The 15,564-nt window shown below is 45.7% G+C and overlaps 1 protein-coding gene across 1 annotated transcript; it reads left to right on the top strand.

Annotated features, from left to right (window-relative positions):
- Positions 1 to 205: 205 nt before the first annotated feature.
- SF3A1 (splicing factor 3a subunit 1) lies at positions 206 to 14,220 on the top strand. Its single transcript, XM_074921428.1, has 16 exons — positions 206 to 394; positions 2,452 to 2,564; positions 4,359 to 4,563; positions 5,383 to 5,640; positions 6,060 to 6,134; positions 6,826 to 6,976; positions 7,451 to 7,644; positions 8,270 to 8,387; positions 8,499 to 8,684; positions 9,045 to 9,166; positions 9,343 to 9,585; positions 10,278 to 10,488; positions 11,246 to 11,400; positions 12,232 to 12,333; positions 12,541 to 12,612; positions 13,509 to 14,220. The coding sequence occupies exons 1-16, from the start codon at positions 329 to 331 to the stop codon at positions 13,608 to 13,610; spliced, it is 2,373 nt and encodes a 790-aa protein (XP_074777529.1). The 5' UTR covers positions 206 to 328; the 3' UTR covers positions 13,611 to 14,220.
- The last annotated feature ends 1,344 nt before the right edge of the window (positions 14,221 to 15,564 follow it).

Here is a 15,564-nt window from a genome sequence, read left to right as displayed (position 1 = left end):
CACGCCCCCAGTGACCACGCCCCCGGCGCAATGGTACGCTCCTCCTGCCCCTCCCCCTCCTGCGGGGATCCCCCCCCTTGCCGTGACCTAATGGTACGTCCCGTCGCGCATGCGCGCTGCGCCACCGCCTCCCGCGGCTGGGCGATAGCCCGCGGTCTGCGCATGCGCCCGCTCGTGGCCGCTCCGTCACTTCCGGCGCGCATGCGCAGCGTGGCGCCTGCGGCAGCCATTTTGTCCGTCGCAGCGTCGGTTTCCTTCGGTTCTCGCTTGTCTCGACCCAGGAGCGGCTCCGGCGGGGAAGCGCTCCCCGCCGCCCCGAGGGAGCATCATGCCGGCCGGACCCGTGCAGGCCATGCCTCCGGCGCAGCCAGCGCCCCCTGCGGAGAGCAAACCGGTGCGGGCCGCGCGGGCGGGGGGAGGCCGTGCTGAGGCGGGGCTGGGGCGCGGGGAAGCGGGGGTCGCTACGGTTATTTTGCTGTCTGGCATCTTATGCTGATCCACTTGTGTTGGGTTATTTTTGTCGGGTGGGCAGTTCCGGCCTGCAGTTTGCTGCTGATTCCCGTGGGCATGGCCCGCAGCTCCCCGTTCTTCCGCGCTCAGCCTGCTGGGGGGGCGGGCGCTACGCACGGTATAAGGCTGAGTCCTCTCCTGGAAGCGGCCCAGGGTTGTGAGGGTTTGCTGTAAGGTATAGGAACAGCCCTGCGAACGGGAAAAACGCCTGGAAAAGATTAAATACACCCGTCCCAGTGTGCTTGAGCAAACGTAGCAGTCCCATGTTTCACAGTACCTTCCCTGGTTCTCTTCTGTCTCAGCCACATTCACCTCCGAGAAGCCTCTTCCCGGCATGGAGATTAATCTCCGGTGTAGCTGGAGCTGCTGTCCTGGCTGCATGCCCCAGTAGTTTCACACACCAGCATCAGCACTTGTGCAGGCATACAGCAAGCCAGTGTAGGGGGCTGGTCTGATGGAAAATCTTGGGTGATTGGTCCAGCTCATGCAATCAGGAGGACCAGTTTGTGTGGTTCCCCCAAAAAAACCCCAGTGACTTGCATACATATAAGCTAGCAAGGCAACTCAGTGTCACAGTTAAATAAAAACATCTGTCAATCATGGTGTTGCCTTATCCTTCAGCTCCTCGATATGATTTGTATGGAGGGAGTGGAAATGAAAATAAAAATATTTATGGCACGTTTCTCTTAACACACTTAAGGTTGTATTTGACTCAGTTATTAATTTAAAATAATTTAAAAATAATGTATTAAGGTTGTATTTAACTCAAGAACATTTTCTGCCTTGGGGTTCCATTGGATTTTGCAGAGCTAGTAGCTTTACTGGTATTTTAAAATTTCCCTGACTAGCCCTGTTAATATTATAAACATTTCCCAGAGACCTGTTCTCTTTTATAACAGCTTTTCCCGTGAAAGTTGCTTGGTGAGGAAAGAGAAGTGACATCCTTAGTATCCTGCAGAGAGCAGCTTCTGGTCTTGCCAGAAGACAAAGCTGTCCACAGGGAGGGTTCTGGGATTTTAGTTTGGATCCTTCTGTAATATCAGTGAAAAAAAATGCCCTGCAGAACTTTTCTCTATGAAACAGCTTTTGATACAATCACAATACGATTAAAAGCTATGCTTTGTTTAATTTTATTTAATATGGATTCTAGTTTCTTGTAGTCCCACAGGCCTCTAGGAATGTTCATAACTTTCAGACCTGTTTAGCAATGCTGAGTTATTCCTAGATGTGGTATTGCAGACATTCCCCCGTGCTGCCTCTTGGTTTGATATTTATAAACCTACTCGGGGTCAAGGCTGAGATAGTAAAAATGCCAGGAAGGCTTGTTTTGGCTCCTGTGGAGGGTTCTTCCTTGTTGTCTTGCTGTGCCTGGCCCTGCAGTGGGTGCCCTTGACAAGAAGACAAACATGATCTCCCACCCTGAGAAGCTGAGGAATTTGTTTGTGGGACAGGTGATGCAGATTGTTAAATCAGGGCTTTGTGTCACGAAAAATTCAATAATTGGGCTGAGGAGAGCAGACTGTCCTGTGTGCCATTTGGAATACTTAATTCTTATGTAGCATTCATTAAGCACAGGATTGCAGAACAATTTTTTAAGGTGTGTTAGAATTGTTACTCTCAATGTAGACAAGGAAATTAAGAGAGGAGAAAGATGAATTTTCCAACTCAACCACCTGAAAATAAGCCTAGTCTGGGTTTGCAGCCTACTGGGCCATTTTTCACCCCTGCTGCTGATATATAGTACATTACTCAATATTATTTGAAGTTCCTTCTCCTGTTTTCAGCTTTGATTTAGGGTATTTGAATTTATTATCTTGACTGATTGTAAACAGCACAATGAAAGATGTCTTCTTGTGCTGCCACCTCTTCACCTTTTGAATAGTTGCTGTGCGCTGGCAGTACGGAGGACTATATATCTGTATATATACATTTGTATTACAGCCAGAAGAGGAGCCAAAAGAGGAAGCAGCACCAGCCAAGCCTGTGGTAGGAATTATTTACCCTCCTCCAGAGGTCAGGAATATTGTAGACAAGACTGCCAGCTTCGTAGCCAGGTAAATGCCACTGGCGTGGTCTCGTGTTTCCTGGGATTTTCATGCTTAATCTCTTCAGTGCTAATGTCTGTGCAGCTCCAGAAACCGAAGCAGGTCACAATCCTGTGACTTTATGTGAAGGATTTTAAGGTTTGAATCTATACTGGTGGGACTGTGTAAAGAAAACGACAATATTGTGCTTAAGAGGTGTAAGACACACATTGCTAGAAAAACCGTGGTAGTAAATAAAACAAAGTTAATGGCAAAATCTATAGCAGTGCTGCAATAACCAGGTAGCATTTCCTGTTCTGAATATTCTGAAGGGGAAGCAAAATTCCAGGTATAAAGGGAACCTCGTTACGGGTGCTCCACTGAGCGATGAAGCCAAGAGCAGTTATGGCTGTGTTTCACAGTGTGTAGGCACATGGTAGGTGATGAACTTGCCAGCATGAGGATGCTCACTTGCTTGTTGAGCCTGAGGTTAAGTCCTATCCCTGATTGTGTACAGCAGCTGGGATGTGTTTGTCTGAGCCTTGGACATCTCCCTCTCTCCCCTGAAAGCCAGAGGGAGAGAAGTGCACACCTCCAGAGAGCAGTCCAATCCTCTCTTAGGATAGATGAACTGCCCATCATGTGTGGGGCTATTTTTCCACTGTTGACTGTAGCAGATGGATTAGCATGAGATGTCAAACTTAGGGGAGGAGTCTAAAAGTTGAATAAATTTTACTCATTTAGGCTTCTTCCATTTGCCCGATGTCATTGTTCTGCAAGTACAAGCTGTTAGTGCTGTGTGGGGCATCTTCCTCTCTTTTTTTTTTTTTTTTTTTTTTTTAATGCTTAAGTATTTCTGGCTGTGTTAGCACTACGTGAGGTTTTAGAGGACTGGATCTTGGTCTTCCTGGCAGTGGTCGAGTGGCATAGGAGGTAAATGCTGCTCAGCTGGCTGTGTGAATTCTTAACCTTCATGGCATCCAGACTGGCCGAACGCTGCGTGCTTTCACCTCACAGAAACAGAGTGGTTATTGCTGTGGGTTTAAGACAATTAATAAATGCTGGTCTACTCAAAGACACTTAATTATGTAACTATCCCTAAAATGCTGCCAAGGAGCATTGGCTTCTTTTGAGGGTAAGGAAGGGGCTGTGTTTATCCTTTGGTATTGCAAAGATCTCCTCTTGCAGAGGAGTATCTGAAGAAGACTCGGAGGTAACCAGAGAATATGAAGAGAAGCATGCAATGGCAGCTGTTAACATCCTCAAACTACCCTGAAATAAACAGCTTGCACTTTGGATGGAGGAATGGACATTACCTGAACTAAAACTTAGGGTTCTCCTCATTGCAACGCTCTGGTGTGGTCAGTCTCTGCCCAGGCTTATAGTTACCTCTGTTTTTTAACTTATATGAACTTTCTGGAAATGAAACTAGTCCTAAAAGCTTGTTAATAGACCAGATAACATTGGTCTAGTGAGTAACTTGTAAACTTCATCCAGTAAACTGTCAATACAGTAAATGGCCTTTTGTTTGTGTCTAGCCAAATGAGGTTGTGGAACACTTGTGAGTGTGAGTTTTTAGCTGTCTTAAGAAATATTCACTGTGAAGCATTGCAGGCATTTGCCCTAATACAGTGTATAAGTTGTGCTTGTACAGCTGGCTGCTACAGTGGGTGTGTGTTACTTAGAGGTAACTTCCTTCCATGTAGGAGAGAAAATTGTCTTCTGAGGGGCTGATGCATCAACACATCTTACTATGAAAGAAACAGACATTTACGCTTGAGTTGATGCCCATTCACCTAAATAATTTATTTTTTTTCTCCACAGAAATGGTCCAGAATTTGAAGCTCGAATTCGTCAGAATGAAATAAATAACCCTAAGTTCAATTTCTTGAATCCCAATGATCCTTACCATGCATACTACCGGCACAAAGTCAGCGAGTTCAAAGAGGGTAAAGCACAGGAGCCCTCGGCTGCTATTCCCAAGGTCATGCAACAGCAGCAAAGTGCTCAGCAGCAGCTTCCACAGAAGGTAAGTATTCCTTTTCACTTTGTCTGTGAACTTGGCTTCTAACCGGTTGCATTGCATCCTGATGTTAAGCAGGATGTCTGAAAGACAAGGCAAATGAAGGAGCTCTACATTTGCAAAAAAGGCAGCACTGAGAGGCTTAGAATTCAGTGTCTGGGGCTTCGTTTTGATGCAGATCTGCATCCCCCATTTGCTGGTAACTCAAAGTCATGTGTGAAAGAGCCAGTATATTTGTTCTGCTTGGTCCATTTTAATTACGTTTAGTTGCATATTGACTCATATAGCAGTTACACTAGTGATCGCTCAGACTGTATGAGTTTAGGACTCCTGCCATAGGCAAGTTTTTAGAACCCCTTGGAGTTCAGTTTGGGCTTATTGCATGCACTGTTTTGTAGAAACATTTCCTTTTTTTTCTGCCGGAAGGGTCAACTTCCTCTTAAAATGTGGAGTACAAAATGTTACTGATTTTAAGTTGTGCCTTTATGCGCACTGGATGGGGAAAGTACACAGACTGAGTCCAAGTCTTTTACAAGCTCTGCATAGCCAGCAGTCACATTGTGTGGTATTGACTGTCCAGGGGGATTATAGCAAAGTTCTGGTAGTTTCCAGTTTTGTTGGCTGTTGGAGCAATGTTGTTTTAATAATAGGCCTAAATACAGATGTCCGGATATACCCTGTGGTACTAATTTTTTTAGTCCTTGCAGCTGCCAGGATATCTGATGTTGCTTTCCTGCAGCAGCTGAAGCAAAAATGGGTTCTCCCAAGTGTTTGTTAAGGGTTTCTTGGGGGCAGTCAGTGATCTGTCGCCATTCTGTCCTGCAGGTGCAGGCCCAGGTGATCCAGGAGACCGTCGTTCCAAAAGAGCCACCTCCAGAGTTCGAGTTCATTGCAGATCCTCCCTCAATCTCAGCCTTTGACTTGGATGTGGTGAAGCTCACGGCGCAGTTCGTGGCTCGGAACGGGCGGCAGTTCTTGACTCAGCTGATGCAGAAAGAGCAGAGGAACTACCAATTTGACTTCCTTCGCCCCCAGCACAGTCTCTTTAACTACTTCACTAAGCTGGTTGAACAGTACACAAAGGTACTCCTGGCAGTTCGCCAGTTGATTTTTTTTCAGCAGCTGTACTGATTTTTGAAGATTACTGCAGCCCTACAAAACAGCCAGACTAGAAATATGTGCTGGTCCAGGAGTCCATCCTTTAAATATCACTCTTTAAGTAGTGTAGATACATTATACCATATGATGTTGGCAGTGTGCAGAGCACTGAACGCAGTGGGCTGTTACAAGTTGTGGGTTTTTGAATATGGTGGGTAGTTGGAAGGGCAAGAGTGAATATTTTTAAGTGCATGTGTGAGCAGCAAGAGGGTTGCAATAGAATAAATGAAACATAGCCCCAGGGGTCTACTGATATTTTTATTAGTGCAGAAAGAGAATAATTGTTTTTAAGGATACTATGGCAAAAAGAACTGTCACCAACTGTCATGCAAAATATGTTTTAGATCTTGATTCCACCAAAAGGCTTACTCCTCAAACTCAAGAAGGAGGCTGAAAATCCCAAGGAAGTCCTAGATCAGGTATTACATGAAAAATTTACAAACTTGCTGAAGCATTTCAGTTATGTTTTGAATTTTTTCTCTTGTTTCTGACTTATTGGCAGCAAATATACGGAGAATAAGATGGACATGTCCCCTGTAGTCACTTCAGTACAGGGTACTCAAGCTTGTCTTTAAACCAGCAGCTAGTGTTAGTATTGGGGAATTGGGGATTGCGGCACCATAGAGACATAAATACTGCACGACACCATTTCCAAGCACTTTACAAAGTAGAATGTTTCCCTCTCAGACAACTCCACCATGACACCTCCATCACTTGTAGTCCTTCCAAGCTGTTCTTTATTACTTTGACTTCCATCTTTGTCATGAAGACTGCTTTTGCTGTGGGGAGGTTACATTACAGTGTTGGAATGAAGTGTCTGTGAACTGTTTGCTGGCTGTGAATCTTCAGTGATACCTGGGTTATGTCATACCGGCATGGCTTGGTCTTGGCTCAAGAAGTTTGCAGTTCCAGCTTTAGAAAACCACTTTACAAAGCTGGTGCAGTACATTACTCAATAGGCAAGCCTGTAGTTTCTAAACAAAATACTTTGTTGTGCCAGGCCTAACTGCCCTGAAAGGGTTGGTAACGTAAACTTTTAGATGCTGTAGAGATGACTGTGGTATGTTTCTTGTCTGACATTTGGTTTGTGCTTTACATCTGCTTGTGCAGGTGTATTACAGAGTGGAGTGGGCAAAGTTCCAGGAGCGAGAGAGAAAGAAGGAAGAGGAGGAGAAGGAAAAGGAGCGTGTTGCTTATGCCCAGATTGATTGGCATGACTTTGTGGTTGTGGAAACAGTTGACTTCCAGCCCAATGAGCAAGGTACCGAAGTTAACCATTGTAACCTCTGTGAAATTCTGCTTCCTTTGAGTAGGAGCTATGTCCTGAAATGCCATATTTAGACAGACTGGGGTTTACGGCTGCATGTCCTTCAAAGGTGAAGGGGAAAGCCTTCTAGTGAGAGTGTGCAGGACTGGGTTTTTTTTTCTGGAGTCAGTAATGTTCTCCTTGAACAAAGTGCAGGACTGCGCCAGTGTCTGCTTTTCCAGTTCCACCAGCATAGCAGAACTTGTCCCACTTTCTAGTAGTGCTTCCACCTGTAAGTACCTTCATCTTCATGCTCATGTTGGTCCATGTAGACTCTATCTGTTCACTTTTATATACTTTGTCTCCCAGGAGATATTGATGCCACTGGTTTGTAAAAAAACTGCTTTTAATTCAGGAAACTGATACTTCTGTCTATGCGTTGAGCCACAAAATGGGATAGAGAAACAGAAGCTGTTTTCTTCATTGTAGGGAATTTTCCTCCTCCCACCACTCCAGAAGAGTTGGGAGCTCGAATTCTGATCCAGGAGCGTTATGAGAAGTTTGGGGAAAGTGAGGAGGTAGAGATGGAGGTAGAGTCAGATGAGGAAGATGAAAAGCAAGAGAAAACAGATGAGCCCCCAGCCCAGCTGGATCAAGACACACAAGTGCAGGATATGGATGAGGTAACTAACCACTAGAATCGGTGTTCCTTTTGACCCATGAAGTTTGTGTGGTTTACGATGCCCTTCATTTTCACTGTAAGAAGTTCCTCAGTTTTTTGAGAAGATGAGATTTCCTTCTGAAGGAATTTCAAAACAACCCGTTTCTGCTGGAATATGGTATTTTTAATGTTTGCCATGACAACACAGTTTCCAAGAGAGAAATCCAGTAATTTTGTCACCTAATGGTGTGGATTTTATACTGCTCTGATCAAGCCTTTTGGGCTTTCTTCTGCACAGTCTGGAACACTGGAAGATGACTCATTTTAGACTCTTCCTCTACCCACTCTTTGTAAGCTGTTTTTCTGGTAACAAGGAACAAGAGCATGGTTAACCGTAAGCCCCTGCTTGCTGTGCTGTGGTAATGTGGAAGCTGAGGAGTACTCGCTTCCTCTTCTGGTTCCACTGAGTTTCTGAATCATGATTATCCAGAGGAACCACTGCAGCATAGGTGTCCAGAGGCTGTTGCTTTGAAGCTGCATGATCAGTTCTTCCAGCACTGCACAGAATATTTATGCCTTTCTCAAATTGTGTTTGCTGGTATCTGAGTACAGGAACTTGGTTACAATTCTTTTTTTCCCTAAATAAGGGCTCAGATGATGAAGATGAAGGTCAGAAGGTTCCTCCTCCTCCAGAAACCCCGATGCCACCACCTCTTCCTCCCACGCCAGATCAGGTCATTGTGCGGAAAGATTATGATCCCAAAGGTAAATCAGGGTGACGAAGAAAAACTTTTTCTTCCTGAATAGTCACAAAAGCATTTGTTTCTAGGCTGCATTCTCTGATGTGTTTTTAACAGTGCGGTTTTGTTTTTCTAGCCTCAAAACCATTACCACCTGCCCCAGCTCCAGATGAGTATCTTGTTTCCCCCATCACTGGAGAGAAAATTCCTGCCAGTAAAATGCAAGAACACATGCGAATTGGTCTCCTGGATCCTCGATGGTTGGAGCAGCGTGATCGATCTATCCGTGAAAAGCAGAGTGATGATGAGGTCTATGCCCCAGGTCAGCCTGAGCACAGCTTGCAAACCAGACTTGCTAGATGGGTTTGTTTGATGAACTCCTAACACACCCCCTTACTCCCCTCAAATCCCACCAATAAGGACCGTTTTAAATGTAGAGTATGGTGTGGTGTCCTTATTGTACTGATCTTGTGGATACATCAGTCATTAGTACACTGAAGCCTTTCTGTAAATTAAAGGCAAGAGCATTAGCTGCTGCTGACCAGCCATCAGTTGCAGTCTCTTTCTGAAAAAAACATCATTTGGCTATTAGGTACCAAATAATTTAAAGATTAACAGAAGCTTGATCATGTTTGACTTTGATTATACCACTTGAGATAGGAATTTCTCTTCTGGCCTGCAGGTTTGGATATTGAAAGCAGTTTGAAGCAGCTGGCAGAGCGCCGTACTGATATCTTTGGTGTAGAAGAGACTGCCATTGGTAAAAAGATTGGTGAAGAAGAAATCCAGAAACCTGAGGAAAAGGTAGAGTGGAAGCTCTTGGATTTTTTTTAACATATTCCTGTAGTATTATGAATGCTCAGAGAGACAGGAGTCTCTTGAACTTTGTTCTTGCTGTAAAGCTGCTCTCTTGATTTATTTGCAGCTTGTGTTGCAGCCTGGACAGGCTGCAGTTAGTCTGATTTATTTTATCCTCTCAGGTGACCTGGGATGGCCACTCAGGCAGCATGGCCCGCACACAACAGGCTGCTCAGGCCAATATTACTCTCCAAGAGCAAATTGAAGCTATCCACAAGGCCAAGGGACTGGTGCCAGAAGATGACAGCAAGGAGAAGATTGGTCCCAGTAAACCCAATGAAATACCCCAGCCACCCCCTCCTTCATCGGCATCAAATCCTCCAGCTAGCGCTCAGCCTATCACGTCCGTGCCTCGTCCACCCACAGTAAGTGTTTGGGCTGCCAAAAGCAAATGGCTGTGGCTGTAGTTAATTAGAAGGGAGTCCTGATGAAAGTCAAGGGTTATAGCAGCAGGACACTCGTTTAGAAACAGATTTTAAATGAAGTTTCCAAATGACTGTTAAACCATCAGAGGAACCTTGTTGAACTTGTTAAAAATGGAATGTAAGATTTAATTGGAGCTCTTCATCCTTAGAGGTACCAAACAGACTTGATCAGCTGGGCAGAGGAGGAACCTGGGCAGTGAGATCTTGAGGAAGGGAGTGTGGCTAACAAAGGAATGGGTGGGGGCATTTTTTTAGGTGTAAAAAGGCGTGATGCAGAACAAAAGTAGCTGCAGGCAAGAAACGTTCACAAGTGACTCACTTGCCCAGTGTTTTTGCCCCAAGGGTTCTGCTACATGACTCTGAAATAGCTCCTTCTTTAAGATTGTTACGTGGCCTGTGGTCTGATGCCTGAGTGGTGAGGGAAGGAAGAACTCTGTAATCTGCTCAGGAGGCTTCTGTGCCTGTTTACGGGCAGCTTGGGCTGGCCATATGGGGGGCTCGCTGAGCTTCCCAGCAAGTCTTTGGCCAGCAGAAATCCTCTGTGCGTTGCCCTGATTGTTCTAATCAGGATTGTGAACAGCACCGAGCATTCCTGCACGTACCAGCTAAGAAAAATTGCCCTCTCTCTCCAGATGCCCCCTCCCGTTCGTGCTGCTGTTGTTTCTGCAGTTCCGGTCATGCCTCGTCCCCCGATGACTTCCGTGGTCCGTTTGCCTCCAGGATCTGTCATAGCCACCCCCATGCCACCAATAATCCATACCCCGCGCATCAACGTCGTCCCCATGCCACCCTCCGCCCCGCCCATCATGAGCCCCCGCCCGCCTCCCATGATAGTACCAACAGGTCAGTAACTTCAGCTTTTTTTGGTTACTTGTCAGCTAATTCCTGTATAGTGTGGGCTGGAGCTCTGATTCTTTTGCCCTTTTCCACCTCTGATAATGGCATGTAATTGGGATTGTGGACCTTAAGTCCCATCATTAAGAATTTTGGGGTGTTTGATACGACTTACCTAGCAGTACTGCTTTTGGGCTCAAGACTCCTGCAGTGTGAAATACAGAGAATTGTCTCACCCACTTTCTGTCTGTGTCCCTGGGAGCTTGCCCAGGTGAAGGTTAAGAATCTGTGCTGCTTTCCAAAAGGAACCAGAGTAAAGAGGCATTGCCAGAACCTCACTGGGTGTTACAGCTTGTTGCTGCCGCAGGAGGAAAAGCTGTTGTCTGGCCCCTTTCCTCATAGCAGCTTCGTAGCGTGAGGTGCTTTTAAGTTGAAAGACACAACGTCAAAAACAATTCTTCCAATTTTTTTCCTTTTTAAATTGAGGTGCTGGCACTGCTGTGTGCCAAACTGAGAGCATTTTCATTTTTGCAAGATCTGCAGGAAGCTCTTATGCTGCTTGTTGTCTTTTCCTGGACTGTTTCCCAATATATCTCCTAACGTTTGAAGTTTGAATGTTACTGTTGGTTGTGTTAACTTCCTCCATGTATTGTGGCATTTATTTTCAGCCTTTACTGGTCTGCTGAAAGATTTTGTGTTAAGGGAGTGGCTGCTGTATACTCAGTGGATGACTACAGGTTGTGTTATATCATCCATTCCATTTCAGCATTTGTTCCTGCACCTCCCGTGGCTCCGGTTCCTTCCCCAGCACCGATGCCTCCTGTTCACCCACCGCCACCGATGGAGGATGAGCCAGTCTCAAAGAAACTGAAGAGTGAAGATAGCCTGATTCCAGAGGAGGAGTTTCTGCGCAGGAACAAGGTGAGTGTGTGGGCTGGCTGCTTGTTGAGAAGCGCCAGAGTCCCAACCCCGCTGGGCTGTTCAGCCTCCTCCCCCCATCCAAAGGGGATGTAAAGCTGGTTCACTACGCAGAGGGCAGCTGATGTACTTCAAGGGAGCAACTTTGAGATGGCTCCTCCCTACCGTCATTCCTGAGCAAGCAGCTGCTTTGTATTTTACTGGAGAGAGCAATGCAGTGCTACACACAGATGTGTAGTAAGATAGTACTGTAATTAAGGGCAGTGAGAGGTAGGCTTATAGTAATGTAAAGAAGACCTAATGCTGCTGATAAGCTTTTAAGCAGAGGATTGCTAAGCTAGAGATGCAAGGAGATTTAATATATCAGTGTCAGCATGATAGTGTGGTAATGTGGTATATCCCATAACAACATGAACTAAATGTTAGACTGAACTCCTTCCTGAGGAGTGCCATCATTGTGGATTGACTTTTAAGTGCTTTAAGATGTATGGTTTCTCTGGACATCTGCACAGAGGAGCTGTGCAGTCTTTGTTTAATGCTTCATACGTTCACTCTCTAAGAGTGTGAGTGCATGTGATGCTTGGTGAATGGCACACAGACGGAGGGGCTAATGAGAGAAATCCAACTACATGTTTTATTTTGGTAGCAGTGAAGTAACTTTCTCAGTGTTGAGGCAAATATGTTTCTGTGTGTTTCCTGAGAAGTTGAGATATGTAGCTAGTTTTGGAAATAATTTGTCTGCCGCTGTGTGTCTATAAATAATTTGTCTGTTGCTCTTCTATCATACTCCTGAGCTTCCTTGCCTGAAAGAGACGTTATCTTTGTTTCCTTTAGGGTCCAGTCACAGTCAAAGTCCAGGTTCCCAACATGCAGGACAAGACAGAGTGGAAACTGAATGGCCAAGTGTTGGTGTTCACCCTGCCGCTCTCAGACCAGGCATGTAGCTTATTAACCTGGCCTCTACCCCTTCTTGTTGTGCTGCTCGGTTTCTTTGCTTTGGGAACAGCAGTTGACCTGCATGGCAGGAGCTGTAAGGCTCTGGATGTTCCCCATGCCAGCAGGGTTGCATGGCTGGGGGAGCAGTGCTGCCTGTCCCTACAGTTGGGGCAAAAAAGCCTGAGCAAGCTTTTTGATTCTTCCTAGGTGTCTGTTATAAAGGTTAAGATCCATGAGGCCACAGGGATGCCAGCTGGGAAGCAGAAGCTGCAGTATGAGGTGGGTATAAGCCCTTCTGATGCTGTTTGTTACTTCAGTGCTTTCTCACACATGAACTGACTTTTTACAAGAAAAAGTTGTAATGTACCTCCTGAGATTGCGAGGAGCAGAGGCAATGTTTTTCCTGTCTGTACAGCACGCCTGGTTACAGAACTGCACGCTGTTACAGCAGGGCAGACCTTTAATAGGTGGCATCAGTGGATCTTTACATCATCACTGCTGCAGATGAGTCCTCCGAGCTTGATGGCTTTCCCTGAAATCTGCCAGTTATTTTATTGGGGGGTTTTGACATTTAAATGCAGCACTCTGCTCCCACTGATCTGTCGTGTGTGCTCTGAAAGGTGGGCGAGAGTGCCCTGAAACCCTGGCAGCTCTGAAAAGAATTTCTCAAAAAAACACCAAAAGGGAAGAGATCTCTCTCTCTCTCTTCCTCTGGAGCCTGGAGCTGTTAGAAAGGCGCTGTTCCTTTTTAATAACTTGGTTCCAGTCATGCATATGCACAGGCACAACCTGCTGTCTAAGCAGTGAACTTTGTGCACTTATCTCCTCAGGAGTTCATCTGTGGGCAGATACTGCGTTAACCCTTAGCAAGAAAGGAAGCTTGGCTTTTTTTTTTAAGGAAAAAAGGAGGGATGTGGAGGGAAATGGAGCCTAAATAACTTCACTTATTGTGGTGATCATCTTTATATGTTTGTTAGAGGTATATAGTGTATATTGTCCATTTGTACTCTTGCATCATTCCCATTTTACCCACTTCCTCTGGTGCTCATCTTCTGAGACACTGGGAACTCTCCAGGGTTTTTCAAAGCCAGGAGGGCTTCATCTGTGTGGGGTTTTGTGGGAAGGGAGCATTAAGATTTCTGCTGTGACTGTTTTTTATTTTCTCCTCTCCTCAGGGTATCTTCATCAAGGATTCAAACTCCCTGGCTTATTACAACATGACAAGTGGCTCTCTGATTCACCTGGCACTCAAAGAAAGAGGAGGCAGAAAGAAATAGGAGCCATGGAGCCCAGAGACGCAACATGGCTGTGTTGCTACTTGTGTAACCTCAACCCTTCGAATCCTCCAGCCTTTTAGGGGCTACTGTGACTGCCTGCCAGCTCTAGTTTGAAAAGAGAGACTATGAAACTCGTGTTCTGATGAGAGGGGAAGTTGTTAGAGCCCTGAAATCTGTAGTGTAGTGACCTAGTATGTAACTGCAGCAGCCTGTTAGTGATCGATGCTTTCCCGAGTGCTGGCTCTGTTGAATTCCCTCATGAAGCAACATTGAGGTCATGCCCAGCTTAGTCTAGATCCACCTTTGAGGGATTTACACTGACCAAGAACATCATCCAGCTGACTACAGTGCTCGCTGCTTCATTTAACCTTTTTCTAATCGAAAACTTCTTCCTTTTCAACATACTTACTAAGCCCCTTGTTCTTTTTCTGTCTCAGATCTCTCTGCAAGAGCCTCTTGCACTGACCCTGACTTGGAAATTTATCCTCCCTCAGCATGAGTGTACGTGGCTGTTGCCTGCGATAAAGGAGATCTGGGTCTGTGCACGCTGAACGGCTTGTGCTTCTGTACAGCCTGTGATTTGTTTTAATAAATGCATCTCAGTGTGGGATTCTGTCTGTCGCGACTCGTTCCTTGGGTTGTAGGTTTTATTAGATGGAGATGTGCTTGGCTTCAGCACGCTCAGATGGGTTGCGGGCAAACACATTAGGGTCTTGTAATTAGGTGGTTTACTGTAGGAAATACTTTTATTTTCCAGGAAAGCCTACAAGAAAAGGAAACTTTGTTAAAATTTCCCTAGTGCTATGCAGTTTTTCCTGAATGTAAAGCATGTATATATGAACGCTTATGTCTGTGTATGGGGGCAGACAGACTACTTTGAACTTAGTGAGAATTTTACTGGAAAAGGTGTTTTATGCTTTGTATCATGCAGCTGGCATCTCGGTTCTGGAGAGCATATGGGTCTGGAAAACAGTTTATTTCTGTGCCTTCAGTCAGAGCTGTGCTGCAGTTTGATAGAAACATAACAGAGCAAAGTTAATTGACAGAATTAGGTGCTGAGTAAGAGGTGGGTGTCTGTGATTTGGGTACCTCTTTCCTTTTGGGATAATCCAAAACCGTGGATTTTTTTTTTTTTTTTTTTAGTGGCATTACAGGAACATCCTGTTTACCTTTTTCTGTGTTTAGGGGAGAGCGCTGAAGCAGGAGGGAAGAGCCCACGATCCCCATGGTGGGTGGAAGGAAGCCCTGTTGCTGTAGGGAAGGTGCCTGGCACTGGCCCAGCGCAGGTGGCCAGCGGTCCCCCGGCCGCGGTGGCCAGCTGCTGTCTGACAGATGCCCACGTGTCTGAGTACTCCACGCTTCATCACACAAAGGCAGCCTGTCCCCTCCCAGCTGTAGGACAACACATTTGGAGCATCTCAGCAAGTGTGGGCAAGGGGTTTGGCGCTCCTGCCCTGCAGAAAGGTGTGATAATGACTTTCCTTTTGCTTTTATAAACTAGACAATAGGTATAATCTTGGAGAAAACAAAACTGGGCAGCAAGTGGTGTTTTCCAGAGCTGATAAAAAAAAAAACAACAAAAAAAGCAAAAAACCAAACCTGCCAAGAAAGCTCTGAAATGGAGAAATCACGTTTTTACATACGGTGTGGGGCCCAACGTGATGGGACTGTACTGAAGGTCATCCAGCTTTTCTTGTCCACCTGTGCTCAGTGCCCAAGCAGCTCCCTGACCTGACGTGCGTTTCCTCGAGGTCTGGCTCAGCGCTGCGCGGGTGCTTAGGTGACATTTTCAGCCAAGCCCCTTTTACCAGCCTGGCAGGGCTGAGCTCCCAGCCCGGTGCTCCCCTAGGAAAAACTTGGTGCTAGAAATAGCGTGTGTGGAGCCTTGCCAGCCCGTTTCTATCTAAATATTACTGATAAATGTTGTAACAGACTGTGCGTGTGTATGTCTAGT

The sequence above is a fragment of the Athene noctua genome, chromosome 17, assembly GCF_965140245.1.
Source record: "Athene noctua chromosome 17, bAthNoc1.hap1.1, whole genome shotgun sequence".
In the NCBI taxonomy this organism is placed as follows: domain Eukaryota; kingdom Metazoa; phylum Chordata; class Aves; order Strigiformes; family Strigidae; genus Athene; species Athene noctua.
This window is presented reverse-complemented; position numbering and strand designations above follow the sequence as displayed.